Source organism: Chelon labrosus (assembly GCF_963514085.1).
Source record: "Chelon labrosus genome assembly, chromosome: 8".
Lineage (NCBI taxonomy): Eukaryota > Metazoa > Chordata > Actinopteri > Mugiliformes > Mugilidae > Chelon > Chelon labrosus.
This window is the reverse complement of record NC_140358.1, coordinates 3,617,066-3,643,460: the sequence shown is the minus strand read 5'-3', so window position 1 is coordinate 3,643,460 and position 26,395 is coordinate 3,617,066. Positions and strand designations below refer to the sequence as shown.

General features: G+C 38.3%; 1 protein-coding gene across 1 annotated transcript in view; it reads left to right on the top strand.

Moving 5' to 3' along the window:
- Positions 1 to 5,608: 5,608 nt before the first annotated feature.
- Positions 5,609 to 26,395, top strand: part of rxfp1 (relaxin family peptide receptor 1) — a gene marked incomplete at both ends in the record, with an annotated part of 97,478 nt that continues 76,691 nt past the window's right edge. The window contains 2 exons of the mRNA XM_084549224.1: positions 5,609 to 5,651; positions 12,746 to 12,883. Of these exons, the coding sequence (XP_084405350.1) occupies positions 5,609 to 5,651; positions 12,746 to 12,883 (181 nt within the window). The remainder of the gene's footprint in view (positions 5,652 to 12,745; positions 12,884 to 26,395) is intronic.

Here is a 26,395-nt window from a genome sequence, read left to right as displayed (position 1 = left end):
TTATCACTGATCAAATTATTAAATGTGGCAGCCAGCTGGACCCCTGTCAGGGCTCATTTCATCAGATTTCGGAATGTTATTTTTAGACTTATTTTATATTTCCTCTTGTTCTTTTTTAATACATTTTACTGTGTTGCACTGAGTCACTGTATTGTGTAGCTGTCACTGTGGTATGAATATCTTTTGTGTTTAATGTTACAGTATTAGATGATTTAAAAAAAGGTAAACTTTTCACTCGTCAAGCCAAAAACCCAAAGCTGAGTGGTGTGAGATGTAGTTGGTTATAGTTCCTTAAAAGATATTCAACCTATGAAATGAGACATATTGTTGTGTTGGTATCGGTTCTGTTTCAAAATCTTATTAACTAGATTTTGCACAAAATATTCCTTTCTCCACATTAGTGTCTAATGACTACGCTTCCAGGAGTGCTCACAATGGAATAACTAACAATCACATAGCAGCATTAGCAGTCTAGTGAAGTCAATAATAACGCATGATGGTTGTAATAATTTATTGGTGGCTTAATTATGCATTGGTTAACAGGAAGTAATCCATGTTGTAACAAGGGAGATTTTTCCTTGTCCTTAAGAACAGCTATGCAGAGACCAGATCTGCAGTCCTAACACAGTTCCTTTTAGGGTTCTGTTAGTGTTATCCGTAACATGTTTTTGCTGTATAGCAAAGTTGTTTACTGATTCATCCTGCTGAATACTGTCAAATATAGGAACCCTTGAAATATGACTGTTTCCATATTTGAAGGGTTTCCGAGAGCAATATATTTTATTCATCTGTGTACTGCGGCTTAGACAAAAGCAACAGAGGACAAAGATCTCAATCCTTAGATGCGTACGTGGGTCAAAAATGACCCGGTGAGGTGGTTTTCTTGCAATACCTTCATAATGTAAAGTTGTTGATGTCATGCCATTTAAATTTTTAACTTACCTTTTATATATTTTACATAATTACAGTTTTTGTATTACTACGGCAAGCTTCCGTAAGTTGGTCAAAAATGACCCGCCTTCATTTCTTATGGAATTTCATGGGAACCTTTGACTGTCAGAGATATATATTTTGTGAACCACACAGACTATATCATAAGTGTGACCCCTTAAGAATACTATTTCACACAGTACGATCTGATGCATGTAAGTATGATCTACATTTTCTAACACAGAAATGTGTGTTATTATCATGTATTTACAGATTATCCTACTTCACCTGCAGACAGCAATTCATCCCCAGTGATTGTGTAACTGTAGACAAACAGCTTGTGTCATTCAGGAGAAGGTGCAAGTGTCTACAGTACATGTCAAACAAGCCAACCATATATGGCCTAAAGCTCTCCTGGGTTTGTAATGTGCGCATTCCCTAATCAGTAGATAGAATGGTTTACACGGGGAGACAACCAGGGGAAGAGGTTTAGAAGAATCGGGGGAAAACGTTGTCAAGCAGTTATGCAGTAGATTCAGAAACAAAGGGAGCAACATTACCACAGATAACTCTTTCAACCGGTGTGCCTCTTGCACAGCTTCTTTAGGAGAAGGTTCTCTCTACTGTGAGGATCCTACAATTCTCAGATTCTCAGAACAAGCCAGACCTCCTCTGATGAAGGATTTCAGACCAGGGAAGTTCAGAGTTTGGATTTAATGGCACCTGCAAGTGTCAAACACAGAGGTGGCCCACGGTGCTGTGGTACAACACACTTGAATGCAAGGCAGCTCTTCTTCATGAGCTCGCAAAGGAGCTTGTCACATATGAATAGTCAACTGGAATATGGCTTCCAACTGCAAACCCCTATCATTGAAGCAATGGGAAGGTGTGGGGTGACAAAGGCCACAACAACACAGCCAAAAGAAGCAGACAGGCCAACCAAAGAGATAGAGCTGTCAGATCTGCCTAAGTAACAAAGATCATAAAGTCCACAGCCGGTGTGGGAAATGCAATCTACCTGTGTGCAATGATCACAGCCAGAAACAGGTAGTTTGTCACAACTGCATACATTGATGAGACAACAAGGCAAGAAAAGAGAGAGGTACTCTCTGGATAGTTACACACATGTTTTTTTCCTATTTTTGAGATGCTTTAAAAATGTTTTAAAAATGTTAAACTAAAAATGTGAACATGAAACCATTCTTGTGTGAACCAAAATATAATACAACATATTATACAAATTATTATTTTTAAACAAAATGACAAAAATTAAATAAAAACACATTGATTCTAACGCGGGTCATTTTTGACCCACTTATGGAAGAGTGTAGGGTCCAGTCACTCATGCATCTAAGGGTTAATCATGTAACATATATTTTTTTTAAAAAGCAATCAGCATTATAAATTCCATGAATAAGATATACTCTGTAAGACTCAAGCGTGAGACTCATGACAGAAGCAGCATAAAGGAGTTAAGTCAGATAACCTCAGAAATGCGTGATGACAGTTTAAGAGGCGTAAAGTTCACAACCACAATTAAAAATGAAGACGTTTATGATACTCAGCTGCTCCCTCGACGTGACGTGCCACTCATAATAGGCCAGCCTTCCCACACACATCAACCCTTCTGTTCACACTCAACACTTGACAAAATTAAATTTGTCTTTGAATTATTGATCACTTCTTCAGATTCTTGGGTTTTCAGGAAGAGAAAACACAAAATGCATATTTTATTAGCGTTTCTGGCTTCAGATAACTTTATCAAATGATGCTGTTAGGTTTCCAGATGATTCATTCTCCAATCTGCAATTCAGTTTTAGGTCTGACAAACACCTCTTTTTCCTGTTGTAGACATATGCTGTGGCCTGAAAAAAACTACTTAAGTAACTGACTTCACAACAAGAACAACAACTTCAGGTCTTGCTACAAAACTGCCTTAATTCAAATTCCCTATCAGGTCATTTTGTGAGGGATACTTAACTAATAACTATTACATAATGTAACATTAAAAACAAGATTCAGATTAATTTTGTATATACTTTGAAAAGCTTTTTAAGATTCTCCATATGATTAATACCCTTGAAAGGTAAGAAAGCACACTGTAGAGAGGTCTATCTGTAGAGTCTTTTTTATTAAAAAAAGATTCTGGGTCAATTTAGTGCATTGATCATAAAGAAACTGTTTATTTCTACCTTGAAACAACTTGTTTGGCCTCAAATATTTTTTTTTCTGACTGAGGAGTATCACAATGACGCAGCTAAACAAGAATTTGTTCTTACCAGGGCTGTAGCTGCAGATTATTACCATTTGAAGGTGCATTTTCAATTTCAAAGCTTTAACTACATGGCCAGGAACATAATTCTATAAAGGCATAGGAGTCCTTTATAGATCTGAGGATCAGGCCTCACTGAAAACATTTCCAACCAGCATACTCAGGTTAAATTTTGAAGGACTTGCTGGGATATTTGCTGTTCGAAATATAGCAGACCTTGTTTTTGGAGATGAGAATTAAAAGTCTGGCTGCAGCTTTCCTTTTTTTAATTACCCAAATTGGGACTAGCTCTTGTCAATCTTATGTGTTGTCAAATTGAATTATATAAACCCACTAAATCATCTTGTAAATCCCAACTACTGTGTGTGTACAGTTTTGATTATACATGAAAGCGCCTAAATGTATTTAAGAACAGGATGTTCTCACTGGTAAAGCCCAGTCAGTGAGAAAATGCATCTTAATGCTTCTTAAGTCGAAGCTAATCAGGCAGACATAAAGTGTGAAATATTCAAATCATAGGTCTGAGAATATATACAATGCTCATCTCACCTTTCACACCCATCATGCTTGTATTAATCCCTCTCATTTTGAATCAGTAAAATCTGCACTCGCACGCAGCCACGAACAACAGAATGGAAATTTGCACACCAGCAAAGGCCCCAAAAATAACTACGCAATCTCCTTTTCCAAGAGCAGAAAAAAAGATTTGAAGATGTCGTCAAGGATGCCTTCAGTGGTGTAATTCATTCAGTAATTCACTGGCTGCCAAAACATTACAAGATACTATAGCTTGCCAAGCACCCACAGGGCTTGTTTGTATCTACTGATCTGACAATTTGAATCTTATAAACCCCAGATCAGCTGGAAACAATGCGTTTAATGTTGTAAAAGCTAAATTCTGCAGGGAGTTGCTAAAGCTGAACCTCATTATATTACTGGCATGTTGCATGTAAAATGTTATTTTATTATAAATGGACTACTGTGGCAGCTCTCGTTTGAATTGCTTGTGCAGATAAATGCAGATTCACTCTTGAACACAGCTATAATTGATGTACTTTACCCACTTGGGGGCAGCAGAATGAGCCGTGAACCCAACAATGACATTTTCATTTCCTTATAAAGCCATGGATCCAAATGCAATATCCACTCTCATTCTAGCTTTTCTTTGCCTATGTGTTTTCCATGTCAGACTCTGCAGCAGGTGATCCACTCTGTTCAGTTTGGTGAGTGAAAAACAGATGCCTACCGTGTTTGGAAGAAAGAGTAGTGAGAATAGAATAAAGATTCAAAAACGGTCCATTTGAGCCGAAGGCAACGGGAGAATTATGTGATTTTTTTTTTTTTTTGTGGGTTCTTATGAATTACCACATTCACAATACAAGCTATTCTAGATTTCATTGCTAATTTACTGATATGTAAATCTGATTTGCGTATTCAAAACATTTCTTTCCCTTGCTTTAGCAGGCTGTATCTCTAGGATTATCTCTAAAACTGGGTTTACCAACGGGGATACAGGCAAAGACAGTGGGTATATTGTTTGAGGGTGGAAGATAAGAGCACCAAATAAACACTGGGAATCAGATTTCAGGCTTGAATCACCCTGTCTGTCACAGACCTAAGTCTCTGCCTGCCAGCAAGTCTTTTTTTTTATTTATTTTTTTTTTTCATTAGAAGGGAAGGGAAGAGGATAAACACTGACAACATCCTCTGGACTTCATCCTGCTGCACATTACTTTGAAGATTCCATCATATGTCATAGGAGCTATATCTCTTGGGTCCCCGGATTGGTCTTTTAAAAAATTAAACATGAAAACTGCCCCACTCCCCGTTGGCCACTGATGTGACTCTTTGCAATGTTACATATATCTCTGACCCCGTCAAACATACAAATGGGAAAATTATGCTTTTATATTAAGCCGAAGGGTCGTTTCACCGGGAGAGCTTAGCGCATCTACAGTATGCTTACAAATCAGACGAGCAGCTTTGGTGAACAGCGCTGAAAAGGTCAGTGTCAACAATTTGCTTTTGGAGCTTGGATCTTCCTCTCACATGCGCCCTTTCTCTCTCTCTCTCTCTCTGTCTCTCTCTCTCTCTCTCTCTCTGTGTGTGTGTGTCTCTGCGCGCTGCACCTGTGCTGCTGCTGCTGCGTGCGTCAGAAGATGGGAACTGATTCTTTAGACCTTTCTCTCTGTGGAACTGACTGCAGATCGAGTCGACCTTGCGAAGCGGCCACAGTGTCTTTCGCGTGCCCTCTCTCCGCGGTCGCTCTACGCGCAACAACAGCACAAGAACAAACTTTTGTTTTTTTCACGCACAGATTCACAATTTGGACAGACGAGAATACCGCTGCTCTCCAGCTTCCTCCCGTTTTTTCACGAAATAGAAATAAAAACTTCAAGGGGCAGCATGCAAGTTTATGTGGCCGTGATATTCGCTTATGGAGTGTCCGGTAAGTTCAGCAACTCATTTTCTTGACCAAATCAGGGACTCTTTGTGGCTCAGTCTCATATTAAACCCACAACCATTTAAATCAGCCGCTTTTTTAATGGAGCAGCCGTCAGGCGAATCAAGCCAGTGTCTGGCGTCTGCACCGACTGTCAAAGAAGATTTACTTGTTCATTCATTGTGTGTGTGTGTTTGTTTAAAACACTCGCTTATATTCTGTTTACATAATCTGCATACGGAAGTAATCCGAGGAAGGCACCTCAGAGGATCCTCGTTTAATCTGTCGTGAGGTATCTTTATTTCTGTTGCACACTTACCTGCGAATGGAGCTCAAGATGCTGGTTTTGTGTGTTTTTTTTGTGTGCGTTTCTGGTTCACAATGTGCGAACTTGCTCTATGCATTTTTAATTAGGAGTGAATGGCTTCTCTGTTTTCTTTCTCTTTTTTTGCCACACTGTTAGAACACTGAAATATGAACAGTATGATCCTGTTATATCTAAATGCAGGATATTACTATAATCTTTAATGTAATGAGATGAAATACCAGTGTTTTACCATAATGATATCTCGAAGCAAAGAAAACTGTATTTTTTCCACGGCTGAGTCTACACATGTTCAAGTGGTGATTATTCATCCATCTCCATCTTGTGAACAAATTGGTGAGTACCATTTTTACTTTGCTTGCTGGCATAGGAAAATAGCTTTTCTTGACTGTATTGTTGTCAGACTGAGTCATTCTCATTAGACTTGGATTAATGTTAACACATTTTAAATTAGGCTGGATTAAAGTTAACAGGTTTACATTAGATATTACAATTACAATATATCATTGCTAGTTTAGTTAACCGAGCTGTAATCACCATAGAGTAAATTACCGACCTCCAAGGTTAACAAAACATTAATTTTAGTTTAAGTGTGTGTGTCTGCTAATATGAGTAACTAATATGTACTTGTCTGTTTGTATTGTTGAGTCAATATTAGTGAAAGTAAGTTGAGAAATTTGGAGAATTCTTTCCACACTAATTCTGAAAACACATGTTTTTCAGGCTCTTCACCAGAAAACATCCTGAGAGAGGGACCAAGGCTGGACGAGGCAAAGTCCCATTACAGTGGACGGGGAAGGTTGTCCATAAAAACCTGACACCTGTTTACCATCATGTCTCCAGTCTAAACACAAACAGACAAATTCCATCTCCCAGCAACATGTTTTCTGGTAGCCACCTTCTCAGTAATACACTCAGTTAACCTTTGTATTTGTATCTCAGTTCAGTTTTGGACAAAGTGCAAAGGTCACTGAGTACTGTAAGAATTATTTGTATGGCTGGGATTTAGGTTCTGTTATAGAACTGACCTTGAGCTATGTTTTGAACTGATTTCAGTTCTATTTAAATGTTGCCTTGAATTTTTCAGATGTTTTTTTCCTTCTTAAATGGCTGATATTTTAGTTTTGCCCTAAATCTTCAGGCTTTAATTTTTTCTCTGTGAAGTGTTCATTCTAAAAGCTTGTATTTTGTTAATAAAGAGACACATGGTAAATTTGAAGCTGTAAATGCTACATCTACACACGGTTCTAACATGTGGTATCTTTATAGCATGACTGCCAAGGAATAATTTACCAAGTTACAATGTTAAGAATAAAAATAATCGTCTAAATCTAACAATATGTACTGCATGTAAATTAAATGTTACTTGTATTTAGTGTACATGCAGTACAACTTGCAAATACCTCAGATATATAATTTGTTAAAAAAAAAAAAGTAAATTAACCTTAATTAACTGGTAATCCTTTGCCTGCATATTACTGTAAAGGTGGGAAATATCAGTTTTATGCTGTTATTGAAAAGACAGTAATAAACAGCAAATTTCAACAACAGCAAGATACCATCAATTTAACATTAACGGACTGGCAACTGTGCTGCCAGACTGTTACTGTTTTTTTTTGTTTGTTTTTTTACAGGAAAATCTTTAAGAAAGCACATTTATTGAATGACCAGTTGAATTCTGTATTGATGACTACTGTAACAGAAGATATATGAGCTGCTGTAAGTCATTGTCTGACTAGGGTCGGAGAGGGCAGCAAGTCATGTGTAAAACCTAAAGGATAGATATCCAGTCACGAAATTCAGTATAAAGCAAAATAAAGCAAAACTCCCGCATTTGCTTTCTTTTGCTTTAGACCTGTTTAATAAATAAGGGTTCTCCCAACATTTGTGCCTTTCTTTTAAAAGGGGCAACCATTTTTCAAAAAACGTTCACACACTTTGCGCACAGTCATACCTTCAGACCTAAGATATCTATGTTTGATTGATCTGAACTGGTCCTGCCTTGCGATGAATGGATCTTTTGCAATAGAAAAAAAAAGAGTCTTATGTTGTGGGTTACTTGTGCTTGCAGAACAGAGAACCCAAAAATCTTTTGCACGCAGACTCCCAAACAACTGGCCATTGGGCACAGTGGAACCTCAGTAGCACACCCGTGGCTAACCATCTTTGGTGTTTGTTTTTTTCAGTGTGCCTCCTGTCACTGCCCTTATCAGCCTTTGTTAGGCTCCAGCACATTTGGAGCAGAGAGACAGTCAGTGAGAGTTATCTCTGCTGCTGTCCAATCCAGTCTCCTTTCTTTCCACAAGCAAAAGACCACCGACTGAACGTTAACACTGTCAGTTTGAGCTTTTTATCAAACACATTGTTGTTTCATATTCCGAGCAAGGCAGATAACCAGTTGCATACGATGTCGAATATTTGCAGCAGATCTTCAGTGCAATGAAGGCAAAGAAAGTTGTTGTTTTTTTTCCTAAGGGTAATGAAGTTCATTGGAGCAGATTGCTTTGTTTGTCTTTCAGTGATGTTTTTTCCATTTATGAATACAGATATTGAGGAGTTTATTCCAACAAGTGTCTGCTTACAGAGCTTGGAAACAGTTCAAAACTATTCTTAGAGATTGGAAGAATATGTGAGAAATAAATGACATACAGTATTCACTCTCATTATAAAAAACATGTAACTGAACGGCAGTCCTTCAGATTGCATATAAAAGAAATTTAGACACAGTGTGACATAGGATGATATAAAAATGATGCACATGTATGTCATGTAATATTCATTTGTAGTTGTTCAATCTGTCATATGTGTGTTTGTTTTTTCATATCTTTGACAGTTTAGTTTGATTTAATGTCTCATGACTACTTTCCTGCTGAAAGGTTATCTTTGACTGATGTTCTTTATTAGGTACATGCAGCAGTAGTGGCTATGATTTACAGCCATGGAAATGACTCATAAAACACATGCTGTCTAAACTTGAGGCAAAAATGACCAGGAATGTCATCTGGTTACTTTTCTGTGTAATGCGCCTTAAATGAAATGTCTTCTTTATTGCTTATATTATACATATTTGCACAGATATTAATATGCACTGTTTACAGTTCAGTGTTTCTGTGTTATTTAATAGAATAATTATCATCTGCAGCAATAGACAATCTACTTGAAATAATTCAGACATTGCATATCCCACACATTAGAGATTGTCTGCTTCTAAAAGAATTTCAAATTTTCCGTGAATTTCTAAATTTACACTTCAGGGAATGGTAATTTATTTGGTTTTGGTTTTAGAAAATCTGCGTCTAAAAGCATCCTCCCATCGGACTTTGTGACAAATCTTGTTTGGCTCCTGTCAGGTGGGAATCTTACAGTTAAGTCCTAGCACTTAACAGTAACTTTATCCTATTGTAACTTTAACCTTGTTGGAAATATGATACAAAGCAAAGCCAGTAATGGATGAAGATCTCTGGTGGTTTTGTTGAGCAGCAATAATTCACAAACATGACACCTGAGCAATCAGTTTGAGTTTAATAATGTAGCAGTTGGCTTTTCCCTTTGAGATACACGCTATTAGGTGCAGCGTGTTTCAGATATTGTGGTTACTATTTATGTGTTTTTAAGTTTTAAACCCTAAAATTAAAAACTGAACACATTTCTTTTAAACTGAGTTGACTTTTTTGTCTCCTCGTACTGAAAATTCAGATTGTTCACTTCTTTGATAAAAGTTCATACATGTTTCTTCTATGCTGGGCTATTTTAACTGGCCATTATTGGGATGTTCCAATTATCTCCCTCAAAGCCTTGATCCAAAATGCTGCAACAAGAGTATTGACAAGAAAGCAAGACCATTTTTCTTCCATAGTTGCTTCTCTTTATTCCTTTTAATTCAAGAATATAATTTAAAATCTTTCTACTACTAAAAGCCAACCGCTAGTATATACTTACGACCTCAGGGATTAATTGTATCCCAAAAGAATGCTTCACTCCACGAAGGCTTCCTGGATTTTCTAAAAGTAGAATGGGAGCCAGAGCCTTCAGCTACTTGGCCCGTCTCTTGTGGAACTAGCTTGCAGTTTGGGTTCAGGAGGCAGACATCCCCTCTACTTTTAAGGTTAGGCTTAAAACTTTTATTTTTGATAAAACTTATAGTTAAGCTTATAGTCTCAGATAAACCCTGAACCATCCCAGGCTGTTGGGGATCTCCTGTGATTCACTGAGCACCTCCCCCTTGCTTCTCTCTCTCTTTCACTCTCCATGCTTTTATATACCACTACTGCATTAATATTGCGTCTTCTCTCAGTATTTTATTTCTCTTCTCTGTCCTCTTTCTCCCTGTGCCATTCTGCATGTTTATCTAACTCCGGGGGTGCGTATTTTTGATCCGTGTTTACTGGCCCTACTGACCTGCTCATACTGCTGTGTGTTAATTGTTTGTTGTTGCTCAGTGCTCCTATTTTCTCTCTTTGCTCTCCTTTCACCTCAGCCCGTTGCAGCAGGTGGCTGCCTACCTTAAGTCAAGTTCTTTGAGAGGATTCTTCCCGATAAAGGGGATTTTTGTCTCTCTTTTGCTCTCTATAATATTGTTAGGTCTTGACCTTACAAAGAAAAATGCCTAGAGACAAGGTGGTATTGAACTGAATTGAACAGATGTAAATGTTTTTTTCCCCTTGTTCCAAATACACTTAAATTTCCACTTGCTCTGCTTCACAACTTACAAGCTACGCAGAGAATAAATGTCCAGTTTAAATTACAATGTCAGTTCTGCTGCAGCTAAAAATGTAATATGCCAAACTCACACATAAATGAAGCTGTAGATACAGACTTTTAGATTTGTAAATATCGATTAGTAAATTATCTGCTGCTTTTTTTTTTTCTTTTTTTTTTTGCACACCGCACACTTGCACAAGTTGAAGTTCAGGATTTCTCCAAATAATAATGCAAAGTAACATAACTATAGTAGATCTGAACTCCAGTGCTTTTGCTGCAATCCTTGGAAACCTGGCTCAATAAAACACATGGTTAAACTGCATGGTCAAAAGTGGCACTGATTTCCTTAGTCCCCTTTTTTTCCCTTAGGTCTGTTATCTGTTGTGCTCCAGGACATGGTTGGTCTTGCTCGTTGTTAATTATGTAATCCTTGAATAACAGTTCGATTTCTCTGTGCTATGTCCAGATACAAAATCACTTGAAGTTAACCACAAGGAAACATGACAAATAATAATGTGGTCACAGTGTTTTTAAGGACTATTGAGGCCAAAGGTCTATCTTAATCTTTACTTGTGCAATTTGTTTCTTTCAAAATAATGGGTTGAGCAAATAATCATTGGTGCTTGAACTATGGAGATAGAGAAACTGAATATTTTTAAAACCACCAAAAGGAGAACAAAAGGTTCAGGTGTGTGTTAAGTCCAGTGTGAGATTAGTCAGGCTAATTTCAAGACGTCCTCCCTGCTCTCCCAGCTCATTCATCAATTATTATTAATTAAAGCCCCAAAAGGCCATAAATGTCACCAAACAATACATAAATGAATATGTCAACCTGGTTTTACATTACTGGTATTTTATCTGTAATTCTCAGGAAGAACTAAACCCAGGCAGGAACAGGAGGTATGACAAAAGGTATCTTCAGAATGAGATTGAAATTACTTTGCTGTGTTTGATGTGCTATGGCAGTAAACAGGATGAAAATAGAACGTAAAACAGACTACTCAAGATGTGCAAAATGAGGTACAGAGGTTTGGACAGGAAGTGAAAAAGTAAAGAATTTTGAGGTAAACATATATACATGATTTTGACATGGACAGCGTGTAATAAATTAATACACAGCAGGACAGGATGACCAGGGACATCGACAGTATGGGAACAAAAAGTGTGACGCTCAGCCTTTAAATATTCAGCAACATTAGCCTGTAATCTCTAGTGTAGCAACGAGCGGTGAAATCGGCCTATCAGAGGTTCCCAATCAGAAGCAGGTCACACAGTCTTTGCCTTTCACACCTTTAAATTAGTGGATGTGGTGTGACATTCACAGAACTGCTTTAAATCAGCTACAGCATCCGTGCATGAAAGCATCTCAAGCCTCTTTTCACATAAGCCAAATGCATGTGTGTATGTATGTATGTTATATGTGTTTCTCACATAACATTTTATTTTCATAGTGAACTGAGCAGCATATTTCCTAATTAGGGAGCAAAGGTGAGAGAACCTGAAAGGCCTCAGTGGGACTTAATGGCATGATAAATCAATAATTTAGCACAAGGCCAGTTAAGTGCCTCATAGATGACGTAAAAAAACATAAATTAGATTCTTTTCCCAACGGGGTCCCACTACAGGAATGCCAGTAATTCATATGTGTAATCTCCACTGCCCAAAGGTTCATCATTGACTTATCTGCGTTGTTTTGAATACATCGGGCATCATAAGGTAGACTCAATACGGCACATGAATATGGAGTTTCAATAATCAAGGTTGGATGAGATGAGGGAGTGAATGATTTTTCCTTACAGCTTCCATAGCTGGTTTGCATTTGTCAGTCTGCGAGGTTTGTTCTTTGTCTTTGCATAATTCAGATTCTAAGTTAACATGTAACAGCAAGAATTCAGGATTGTTTATTTAAAAAGAAAACCAAAAAAAATAAAACATGGATTGTGCAAAGAGCAGCTCCCTGGAGCACAGATGGAGCACCGATGCCGGATTTCAACAAGGACTCTTAGAGTGTCTCAGAAGAGTGGCCTGAATATTGCACTGAATCATATTTATGGTTCTTTTGCTTTGTTTACAGCACTCAATATCACGGAGGAGAAGGCAACATGCCCCCTTGGATATTTCCCTTGTGGCAATTTGACCGTTTGCCTCCCTCAGCTGTTGCACTGCAACGGCATCGATGACTGTGGAAATCAAGCGGATGAGGAGAACTGTGGTAAGTCGTTGTTTCTGCCTGAACGAAAGTTAATACGCTGATGATCTCCTGTCTGAATCTGCCACACACCTGCTCCGCGGGGCTGGTATATGTGATGAAATACTGGTATGTGGGCTATAAACAGCCAGTGTCATGTATATTGCTTCTATGTTTTATTTGCTGTTATAGTGTTGGCCAAGCTCGCTGATGCCTCAGATGTGTGAAACTTTACAGTTTCTTTGCTATTTTTGTCTTTTGATAGATGGGTGTAATGAGTGGGTAAAGACATTGGTATGGAAACATCCATTTATAGCACACTGTGGGAATGGAAATGAGACTTGTGCTCATGTATTCAGTTAACCAATGATTAAAGTATTGTTAAATAAATCTGCAGATCTGTCTTTAGGCATATGCACAGTTTGACTCTACTGTGTACAAAGATTTGTGCATCTGGACCCGGATAAGAAATACTGATACTAAAGCAATGATTGGGTGGGCCAATAGTCTTGTGGTAACAGTAGTCTTGAAGGTGTGGTGTGTTTCCAGTTTTTAATCAAGCGGCAACTCCAGGGCTGAAAATGAAGCCAATGCAGAAGTGCCAAAATGTGTAGTTCTTCCAATGGTCAATTGATGGTCACCAAAAGCGAGTCAATCTCCATTTTTAAAATGATGAACTTTTCAGTAGAAATAAACATGTTTATTAAGGATGCTCCAAGCAAGTTTTCTTGCTCCCTGATCTGATACCAATATTTTAATATACGGTATCGACCGATCCGAGTCCCAATCTGATCCTAAATAAGCAAAATGTCCTTCCCTGGACATTCATAAAGGCTTTCTTATCTTACTTGTATTCTCATTGATCATGTGTGCACCATGTATCTGTATTAAGTACAACGAATGGGGCTGTCAAAGCTAATGTAGTGAGAAGAGAACGTAGCTCGTGCTTTGGTTCCAAAAAACCTGTGTCCTGTTCTACAGAAATGGGCTGGTCTAACTGTAACCTTATCTGTAATACATTCCACCATGACATTGTCTTGAGGAAACTTTTGTCTTCTTTTAAACTATGCGTTGTGTTTGTTGTTGTTTCGGTGCAGCCTTTGCCTGTGTGTGTTATTTTTTTTTTTTTGTGGTGAATCAAGTTGGTAGTATTGAATGACCATATCCTGCTACCACAGTGCCAAACATTCATTTTGCATAATTTTCACACTGTTGTCTGTCTGACTGCGTAAAGTGCTTCCACACAGCAGTTTTTTTGGCTTTTGGTTCCTCTTCTTCAACTTGCAGCTTTGATGCCAGGCAACAAAGAGAAAGAAGAAGTTTTGACGCTACAAGGACATGGTTTTGATATATGGCAGACCTAAGATAAATAACTACAAAAGATTTGGCTTGACTGAAGGCGATCAATTTAAAAATGTCTAGATTGGCCCCGACAGTGACACCCCTAATGTTTTATATGCTGGTACAAAAAACAAAGAAAAAGGTCCACCTGAGCTCCATTCAACCACACTAACCTTCAAAACCCCTCTTCATGAATCCTGTGGGTGGAGGGTTTGTCAATGTGTGTATACAGTAAAAGTTCACCCTTAATACAAAACACACTTGCTGTATTTAATATATTTATAGACCTTGGGAAACCTTCAGCAACATCTTACTGCATGCTTATTTCCCTCTATTGAGTACTTCAGAGTACTTCAAATGCAAAGTTCAGCACTGAACTCGACCTCAAAGCTGGCTGCTGGCATGGGGTGTCGAATGCATTCTTGTTCACAGTGCCTCACAGATATTGCTATTTTATCAAGCCACGACAAAACGGCTTGAATTTTATTTTCACTTGTTTAGGGAACAAAACGAACTGTCAGAGAAGATCATAGTTTTTGGTAAAAAGACCACGTCAGCAAGAAAACGTCTCATTGCGTGAGGCTAAGAGAGAATTAGTGCAGAGAGCAGCACAGAACATCTGGCTACAGGTTAATGGTATCTAGAATTGCCGTGGCTGGGTTACCATAGGAGTCGGTTTCAAAAAGTGTGTCACCGCCAAAGAGTACTTGTTGTGTATCTTTATGAAGCCAGTGGCTTTTATGAAATGCCAGACCTCCTGGGAATAGGACCAGGCTCTAGCAGCGCAAGGAAACTAATGCTACAGGAAAACACCATGATCCATTTTTGTTTTTCAGTGGCACAGTGTCATTAATCATTCACATCCTGGGGTGCTGTTCTTTATATCCTAAAATCAGTTCAGATACCGTTACTGTCAGTAAAGAACCAAAATCTATACATTCATTTCAGTGTTTTTCTTTTACCTTTCCAATAAATTTCCCCTGCAGCAAACTGATCAGTATTTACCTAGGAATAAAACATGTTTACGGACACGTATTGCAGGATACCTAAGCACCCAACCCCAGTGCAGGACCCTAGTGGACCTCTGAAGACTTGTTGAATCACTGTAATCAATTATTTATAGATTGAATTTATGAAGTGTGTCGATAAATAAATCAATAAAGATATTGTATCATCTTGTAATTTGTAATTACTGGACTAATAAAATATTTATTAACAAACTAAAATAATCTAAAGAATCTATAAACGGTTGAATTTCAAAATGATAATCTTTTAACATCCCTTATCATTTTGGTAACGGGCTTATGCGAGGCTGAATTTATCTTCAGGTGACAATCATCAGTCATGACTTGACCCAGTTTGTACAGCAGCTGTCAGTTTTATTAAATCACCTTTTTCCCCCTTCTAACTTGCATCCATTCCCCAGACTTCATTTAGTCATCCCGAAGGAACAATTGTGATCTGATGTCAGCGTTGTGATCAGTAAGAAATGGTGGTTTCAAGTTAGAACGATTTCCTTTAACCTTTAGCCTTATGCCATCACACATATTATAACATCACAGTGAAGCGATGGATTGTGGAAACACTCGGTAGGCAGTGGGCCTCGTCTCCCTCCTGCTGCTTCCTTTCATTTTATCTTTTAATCAAACTCCCCATTGTTACGCATACCAGCAGCCACTCTTTCTTCAGTGAGCACAGTCTACTCACATACTCATCACTGAACACCACAGCAGCATAGCAAGTTGGATATTCTTATCAGTAGTGGGCAAAAAGAGCGTAAATACCACTAATCTCCTCAATTGGTTGGTGCGCAGACGCATTGTCCGTATTTTGTTGGCTTTCAGGGCCGCCCTTGTTGGGAAGGATTCTCAAAAACTGGCCTGGCTGGCCAGGCAGCAACACAGTCACACATAGTCAGCAGCAGCCTCTGCCTCTTTTATTGTATTTTCTCTCAGGTGGATTCATTAATCAAAAAATTCTGTCTAAAGTCTTTTAGTCTTTTCCACATTCAGTTTTCATTTTATCCTTTACACCTGCGCACCCAAAGGTGGAAAATGCGGACAGTGCAATAACTCACAGATTTAAAATGTCCGGATTATTTATCTCTGTAAAACACAGCAAAAGAGAGGACAGATTTAAGATGCTGAGTTTAAACAGAGTTCAGTTTATTGCATGGTTGTTGTTCTATATTTTGTACATTGTTAAGATGTGCCTAACAGTCTGGGGACTGGGGACCAGTCTGTGAGTGGATTCTCTGATTAAAATGCAGTTTTTGTCTTCAATGGCCGACTAACCCGTAGTCATGCTCCCATGCAGAGAGACTTATAGAAGCAAATTGCACCATTTCAGCTTGAGGTGGAAAAACAGAAAAGTGACAGACTAAACACCTCTGAGAGCAAAAACTAGCTTGCTGTGCCCTCTTATGTGGCAAAGTATTGCATAAGTGATGATATCTGACCTCCCGATGACATCGATGGATGACCTTGACAGTGGTAATAATCCACCTCCCTGACAGCTTTTCAGGTTTAAGGCTGCACCAATTCCTATTTTTATATTCAGTCAGGAAAGAGGGGGCAAACCTAGTTTCCCTCCACTGTACCAAGTGTTTAAATATAGATCCACTCCCTGCTCTTATCAGTGCCATTTCTGGCTGTTGGATTTCATCTTTAATATTTTCACTGTCTACAGCCTGCTCAGCAGCAGATAAAGATAGATAAAGGTAGCATAAAGGAGCAATTAGCTTCTGAAGAGACAAATATTTCCCTCTGGAGCCAATGGGGGACACAACTGAGCAGTATAGCTACAGGCGAAACAGCTGACAATGAATTGAAAGTCACTTAGAAGCTCCATAAAGCCGAGGGGAGCTGCAGATTAGGGTGTTCATTCTCTGTCAGGTCATCACAGTTAATGACCCCTTTTCACACTATTTTCAATTTCAATTTCAAAACACTCCAGGTGTAATTAGAGCAAAACGGCTGCAAACATACACAGGTAAGTACACACGACTAGGCACAAAATAAACTCACCCCTTACAAAGACAGAAACAGTCTAAATAAACGGTTAACAGGGGTCAAGAAGACTAAGAACACAGACCAATGATAGAGACCTGTCCACAGATTGCCAACAACATCTGCTAGGCATAAAACGTGTGAGTGGATTCACATTATTTGATACAGTGTTATCATTAAAATCCATCCATCCATCTGCTTATCTGTAGCCCGGTCACAGTGGCAATATGCCAAGTATGGTAAGCAGCGTTTTGTAGTTGTTCATGAGGGATTTCAAGACATTCCCAGGCCAGAGATATGTAATCCCTGTAGGTCCACCCTGGGGTCTCCTCCCAGCTGGCTGTGTCCTGTAAACCTCCTATGTGAGTCGCCGAGGGGGCGTCCTCACCAGATGGCAAAATCACCTCAGCTGTGCACTTTCAACACGAGGGAGCAGTGGCTCTACTCTGAGCTCCATCTGCACATCTGAACTCCTCACCCATGGCTGAGCCCAGCCACCCTATGGAGGAAAGTCATTTCAATCGCTTGAGCCCACAACGACATACTTGTGGTCACTACCCAAAGTTCACGGCCACAGCTAAGGGTTTGATCTATTAAATCGAAAGTTTTCCCTCACTGCTCATCTCCCAGCTTTACCGCCATGGTTCAGCCCCTTTCCTTTCTACTTGAATAATCATAGTCATAACACTGTTTTTGTAGTTCGTTTTGGTTTGAGAAAAAGGCTTTTCAGCTGTACTAGCTGGCCCACACGCACAACATTACCTTTATCCCAAAGCACTAATGAAAAATTTGAGTCATGTTTTAGTTTTATTCATTCCACTACAGACTTTTCATTTACTCAGTAGCAGCAAAATGTGTTTACTTATCAAGACCAAAATAAGTGTTTGAGGGTTCTTTAATCAATACATCTTCAAATGAAAAGTCAATTTTTATATGAGGATGAGGTAGCTCAAAAGTTGACCAAACTTGGGAACCTTGTGGTGTGGTGACTACAATGCTGAACTTCAAACTTGAGAGTCAAAGATAAAATCCTCTTGTAGCAGTTTGGCTGTCACTCTCTTTTCAAGCTTGCCCGAGCACAACACCATCAGAGACAAGTGCCACGCTTAAATGCATACATCTATTTTGCAGAGATAATGCAGAATACCAAATTTCCAAAAGTGCACAACTGAACCAGACATAAAGAAACCTTTCTTGGAATGGTTCTATTTTTGCTCCATCTGACAAGACAAATTTGTCAAGCTCCATTTCTGAGCAACAGCTTTCAAAGACAGAAACATTATTCTGTCATTATAAGCACAAAAGAGTTTAATGGTTCCATGATTCCATCGTTTTGAAAATGTTCCAGACATTTACATGGTACAGAAATCACCTGCTTAAAATAGCAGCCTTCCTCACAGGTGTCAGAGGTACAAAATGCCCGTCCCATTTGATCACTCATGAGTCCAGTGCTGTGCATGTGGTGTGGAACGAACACAAGTACTTATGGGTGCAATGTGTGAGCCTTATATTCAGACTGAATTGTGGGTTTGTTATCCTCAGTGTTTAGCCTGACATATCCCTCTTTTAGCTCTTTTTTTCTTTTCAAGGAGAAAACTTGATATCCAGCTTGTTTGATGCCGCTTGCAGTCAGTATTACGTGTGTGTGTTAAGTGATACGTGCTCTGGCTTGCTCTGCCAACTGTGCACAGTGTACTTCAGAGCAGATCAAGCTTACAGAGAGCAGCACACCAAAATCCAAATGCAACTTTCAGGTCAAGAGATGTTCTAGTAGTAATGTAACATACTGCAAATCTCAGTGAGGGCTTCTTTTTGGGGATTAAGATAATAAATGCCCTATATCTGAAATATTGAAACAGACTAGATGTAATAATCTAAAGGATCTTACATGTTCAGATTGCTCTTAAAAACCCAGTGCTATTCATTTTACTATATATAAGACCAAGAAAAGCAACATGGAGTAGCTGCACCTAGCATTTAACTTAAACAAATGACTTACCAGTTAAAATTTTACATTCATTTATTCATTTAAGGTCTACTTGGTAAGGCCTACCAAGCAGGACAGCTAGCGATTTGATAGCATACACCAATCTACAGCTTTATTATAATTATAATCTTTTGTCTTTTATATAATATACACCCATACTCTTTTCCTCAATACAGGTAGTTGAGTATTTCCATTTTATGCAACCTTGTACTTCACTTCACTTAACTATATTTAACCACTTTGACTGATACTTACTTTTAAGATTAACCCAAAGATCTCACCAACTTCTAAGGTGTGATAAATTTCTTGCCTTGCAGACATAGCTACATATGAGATGATTTCCTCCTCAACCAGCAAAATCATCACACCACATCTCAAAGTGGCCAAGGAATTACCAGATGAGCGCCCTGCGTGGGAGCCATCTGTGTCTGTGCATATTGCTTAATATCGTAATGATAATCCAATGATATTTTTGCCGGAGGTATTCTGCTGTCTAACACGTTGTGTGACTTTATACTTTTCTTACTCCTCAAGTTATGGGAGCAACTTGTTTTTTCATAGTGCTGCTTTAACTAAAGTAACTTTAGTAATTTCTTAGGTTTCTCCAATTTTTTTCGCTGTGCCTTCCACTATCTAAGCATCTTGGCGCAGTAATCTGCTGTATGGCCTCATTTTGTCTGAATAGTACCATTAAGTTTAGCACACTTACTGGAACACACAGCATGAACAAACATGCTGTGGCGTACACGTGTCAAACTAACACAAGCTTAGCCTCAATGTTTCCAGTCTCAGGAGTTGGAAAAGATTGGGAGGATGTTTTCAAACGAGGAAAAAGCAACACACAACCAGTCACATTATCAAGGCCAGTCTGAACTGAGGTCCCCCTGATGATGCCGCCCTTTCAGCCTCTTAAGGTCTCTGTGGACATTATTAATATTAAAATATATTTAAAATAAATGCCCCATTTTATAGTAGCTATGGTGAAACAGAACAAACAAACACAGGGATCCAGTTGGGATATTTAACATTACACACGCACTTTTTTCTTTCTCAGTGGCTGCATAAGAAGACAAATTCTTTTCAGAAGAGTGGCTGATCCAGAGTCATTTTTTAACACACCACATACAAATGAATGCCGAGGTGTAATTCATTCTACCAAGGATGTATGTACAGTATGTACAGAGCAAAGCAAGTGCTGAACGACATTTAGCAAGGGATGATACAATGTGTGTCTGTGCCTCAGTTGTCTGTATTTGAAGGATTTGTATTGTAGGTGGCTGATAATGTAAGAGGATGAATAAATAAGTAATGAAAGGCAAAGACCCCTGAGAAGTGTAAGGATTTTAGAGGAATCTCAAAATGAAACTCTGATAATAGAAAAAAATAAAAATAAATGTCTAAGAGTTCTTTGAGCTGCATTTTGTTTAAAACTAAGTCGATCATTTTGTCTGCCGTCCTTATACAACTCAAAGGTAACACAAGAAGAACATAAAAATCAGTTTATCACCAGGGAGCCTCCAATCAGACAAGAAGCTGTCCCACTGGAGGTTGATAACAGAACAGAACAGTTTTACTTTTTGTGAAATAGCATCCCTCCTCTGAGATTCTGTATGCATTTCCAGTTACTGATAACTGGTACTCCCAAAACGTCTTGTTTTCAGCAGTTCAGCAGAAATAGATCATATACAAAGATAGAAAGGAAATGTGGGATGTCACTAATTGATTTACAGTGATGCTTGTCACAGGATATTCTGGTGTGAGGTGTGCTGTCCTCTACACTTTGAAAACACGCACTGCTACCTCAAATGAAGTAAGAAGTTTATTGGAAAGACTGTCCATTTTGCACGAGCTAATATTGACTGCTTCCACTACCTTGTGCTAATGGTGTTTGTATTACAACTGTTAAATTTAATGAATGTTAAATGTAATGAAATGTAGATTGTGGGCTTGTTGGATGAGACCAGCAGGCAAGCCAACAATTACAGCACACTAAATAGATGGGGGGGCAGTTTCAACAACTGAGGCCACACGCAGTCGTTGGAAATATCAGAATGATTTAATATTTCTAGAGAAGATTTTTTGTCAATATTTTTTAATGGAAGTCAGCTGGAGGCAGGGTGGTTTTGGAGCCAGCATCTAGTAGCCATTGAGAACATTTGCTTTTCTTCCCTGAACTTATATACCACATATACAGGGTTAGGGTGAGTAATGGTGTGGACAGTGCTGATGGCGTATTTGTCCACGTAATGTTGTTCACTGACACAGTGATCCAGTAAACCAGGCAGTACACAGGCACATATGTAAACTGTTACTCTAAGTTGTGATTAAAAATCTTAAAGCCTAACTCTAATGTTTCAATGCAACAGCTGGATGCAATAATTACATGCCTTGTATAATGACATTCAAAAAAACAAAATGTGCGCAGTATTTACTCTAATAATCCATCCAGCTGGTTTTTTGTTAATGAGTCTGTCTAAACCCATCTTTAACGAAACCGCTAATCATCTGCCTATTTGCATCGTCATTGCTGAAGTTTGCATTAGATTAAAGCTATATGAAAGGAAAATCCCACAAATGGTCTTTTTTTTTTTCATGTGAACCACTCTGACTGTGTGGGTTTCCATGGTTACTTAGACGTAAGTTTATATGGGCTTACTTTGTGGAACATCATTTTCCATAAAATAACATTAACTTGATTTGTTTCAATAAGGTTGTGCTACTGTACACCAAATGAGTGCCTTTTCTTTGAGTTCAGCCATTGGTTAGGAAAAATAAAAAACAATAAAAGGGATCGTAATGTCCTATATAAAACATGCATAGATGGCTGCCAGGAACAGGGACCTGCAGAATGACCTCAACCGTCAATCAATGTCTACTAGTCCTCAGAACATTTCCTGTCCTGCACATTCTGTCACTGTGTCTTTGGCTAACTCCTCTTCTCTGTCCCTTTGACGTACACGGTCTGACAATGTTTGTTTTATTCTGTCAGTTTTGCTCTAAGTGAGAGCCACGTTGACAGAAAGTGTCTTGGTACCCGAACAGCTCCAGACTCTCGAGGACACTCTCCCCTACCAAATTGCCTTTCTCTCAAGATTCTCCCCAGCGAGGTGGTGAGAGAGGAAAAAGTTGTTACCGTTTTGCTCCTCACTGTCCAAGCCTTCACCAAACCACCTGGCACTCTCTTGTGTTTTGCTGGCACTAGATTTATGTCACAAGATTGCTTTCTTCCTGCGCTGCCAGCCAAAACTCCATGCCAGATTTGGCTGGCAGATGCCAAGTTTGTGATATTGGTGAAGGGGTACCATCATTTGGAGGGTAACATCTGCTCAGTGGCTGTGAACTTCTGTTGACTTCAGGCTTGTTGCTGGAAACTGGTTGCTTGAGTTTGCAACATTGACAATGAATCATTTGAATATCTTTTCATTCAGTCAGTGTACACACACACAATAAAAATATTTCTCATCAGTAATATCAGTAATAATCCCTGATATCTTCCTGCTTGAAAATGTATCAGAATAGTTCTGGAAGATTAAAGCCTCCATCCCTGATTCTGTTATTATTCGTTTATGGTTGGCTTCTGCAGATGGGCCGTTTCAGTTGAGCTGTTTTATGATCCTACTTATGGGCTGTTTTGCAGCATGCTATACAGCAATTTCACTTTTGTTATCTTCCTGAGCGTTCCCCTTGACTGTTTAGCTCCCCAGCCGTTCTGGGCTCTCTCCGGGCATCATTGGTTCAGAAAGAACTCTGTCATGGGCATTCCCAGTTTCTCCAACCTAGAGGGTCAGGCTGGATGACTGCTGTGCAAAACTTGTATCTGTGCAGAACAGACAAGCACATCAGACATCTAACATACTGTAAAGGGTTAGCCTTGCTGTGAGCAGGATGCAGGTTTTGAGGTGTTGACTTTATTTTGCGGTATTTGAGAGAGTGGTTTTCTCTGCCATACATGACATTATCTGGGCAATATGTTATGGATCCACTTCTGAGCATTTGTTTGTTTTCAGCAATACCAAAGCATTTAAACCAAATGTTATATAAAAAGATATCTGTGGTGAGATTTCTGCGCCACTGTGTTGAGTTGCTTTAAGTACTTGTAAACAATGGTGAACGGAGCTGAGCACCTTATGTTGGAGTTGGAGCTAATACATGTTGGACAAGAGTTGCTTTTACTGAAATCACTGCAACTCACAAAAGAGCAAGGACACCAATGTAGATAGATGCTACAAACTGAGGCAGAGGGATGACTGTGGCGTAGATCCGATGCAGAAACATGAATCAAACCTAATACCCATTCTTGAAATTTGTCAGTGTTCAATATCATCGAACCTAACCACCTAACCATGTTCCCATGAATCCCAGTTGTTAACAATGGCAATTGTTACTGGTTTAATTCTCATTTCGGCAAGCCATGCATACATCAAAGCAGTGCATTCTGATTTGTGTAAAAGCAATACATCAAGACAATTATTGAGAAAAAGTGCTTTGAAAAATGCAAAGCTTCTAAGATGACTGGCCTATTCTGAGCCTGTCAGCAGCAATTTAACTGGGTGATTCATGCACAAGAAGCTGCAACACTGTGTCTAATGACGTGAGAATTAGCATCGCTATTGTAATAAAAACAAAAGTAAAATGCTGGTCTAGATTTACTGGATCAGCTCAGAAGCAGAAATCCAAATCAGAAATCTAAAAACAGAACTTCTCAGCACACAAAAATTACACTGCAGACTGTTTTCATGCATGTTCACAGCACATTGCTACTGCAAGGTTGCCATTAAAATACTGGATTATTAATCTTCTGCAATTATACTGTAATGCAATATGCAAATTCTTGCAAAATTATAATTCTTAGTAGTACTTTCAACTAACTTTATGAACCACATCAGGCATGCTCTGCTAGGGGTACAAAACCAACTGGACCAGTGTTGAGTTACTTTTTGAGTATAGCTCCACTATGTATTTTATTCAGTACAAAAAAATAAAAAATACTACAAATGCACGGCGAGTGAGTAGAGCATACTTTCACATCTTCACACATTAATCTGCTTTTTTTGCACTGCCTTTTTTGCACGAACCACTACCTCACCAACTCGTAGTTTTTTCTTCAAAGTTTAAGCAACTATTTATTTGTAAAGTTTATTCCACCACCACACTGTATATACAGAATGTCTTTATATTTCTAGTTCTTTCTCTCTATATTTTTTCAGAGTATTATTATTTTTTGTATATTTTTTGCATATATTTTTCAAAATTTTGTATTTGTGTTTTTTTGGTAACTTTTTCCCTGTCAAAGTTGTCACTGTTTTCTGTATATATATATTTTTGCCAAATTCCATGCTACTGTGACAAAGAAATTTCTCATACGTGGGATTAATAAACATGTCTTATCTTATCTTATCTTATCTTATAAAAAAAAAAAAAGGAAATTGCACACTGAAATCACAAGGTTAGCTTGGAATCACTGGGTTATCTAGCTAGAAGTCACTAAAAAACATCTTGTTAATTGTTTACATGACAAATATAACCCAAACCACAGAAATCCACAGCGTATCATCAGGTTATCTTCAGTAATGTTATCTAATTACAGCCAATTGGATGATCTGTGATATCACTATTATCACTATTTACAACTAAGTGACAGCAAGGAGACTGAAAATGTTTCGCTCAGTGAAAATTACCCTGAATGCAATACATGTTTTAAAGTAATGACGATATGCAGGACTGTACTATCTAGGTAAGTCACAGCACTCTTAAACACTAAAAGTTAATGACAGTCATTTTCACCTAAAACCACAAGATAATGTCAATTAGTAGACATCTGCCCTCTTTCTGAGAAACTCTCAATCCTAAAAACTTATCCAAAAACCTGAATAAAAGAAAGAATATTTGCTGCTCACTCCCACCCCCCAATTAAAAGTAGTATTAGTGGCATAACTGCACTACGAATGGAGGTCTGTCCTATGGGGGACCAGAGCTGTCAAATTCAAAAATAACGAAGTGATGAATGTACAAATAAATATACCACTGCAGGCACCACAGTGATACCGTAGATAAAGATAGGCATATTTATATCTTGATTGATGTGGTAATAGCTCTATTGACTTACTTTACTTAATGGTCAATTTTATTCAGTCAATTATTCATGTTTAAATTTGTTTATTTGCAGTCTATTAATCAATGTATTTCCTCCTGTTAAAGACCGCAACAGAGGGTGATTATGCATTTGTTTCATGAGGTCTGCTTTTTGTGTATTAGGTTATATTACTTATTATTGATTGTGCAGTTTCAGCCCTCAATTGTGCTCAAGCCGAGAGTGTAAAAAGATACCTGCTGGCACTGAGAAGCAATTTAACAGCCTCTTCCTTGTTTTTCTCACTCGTACATGGACACGTGCATGTGAGCGCATTAATCAGTGAAGTAACATAGGGCAAAAGGCAAGGCAACACTTTAATATTGCAAACACGAATGTGAGAATGCAGGAATTTGAATATTAAAATATATAACTCTGCTTGAAGGAAACGCTGTATTTTGAACACATTTAGAGGCCACAGGGATCTATGAAAGTGTTTTGGTGTAAAACATTGAATGTAAAAGTTTGTCACCTGTTTTGTCTGTCATTTTGACTGACAGGGTCATAAAAATCTCGTCATAATCTATTTTTACCCGTCACTTTAATTTTTTTTTTAAAAAGAAAATGATATATTCAGTAGCATTTCATTTTCATTCATTTTTAATTAATATTCAGTAGCGGTGGGAAAAAAAAGATGCAGCTCATATAACTGGCCATCAAAGACGACTTAAGAATCATGAATATAGATGTCTATTTAACCGGCTCAGTTGAGTCCTACCACGTTTGATTGATATATAATCAATAAACGGCACCATCTAAACATCTTACATCTCACTCGGCAGAGAAACAAAATATACTACACGGCTTGACCACTAGTCTTAACCGACTCTTACACTAATAATCAAGAGAGACAAGAGCCAATTACAGTTTTTTTCAATCGCTAACAAGCGCTTACCCATACTTCAGATATTTTTTCTAAACTCTTAACACAGATTCACGCCTACAAAACACAATTGGCCAAATGGGTAATTTTCTTTTCAAAAACACATTTTGTTAAATATATACTAACTCTTCATTTCAAAATAGAACACATCTTTCTCTGCACACACCAACTTTATACCAAAACACTG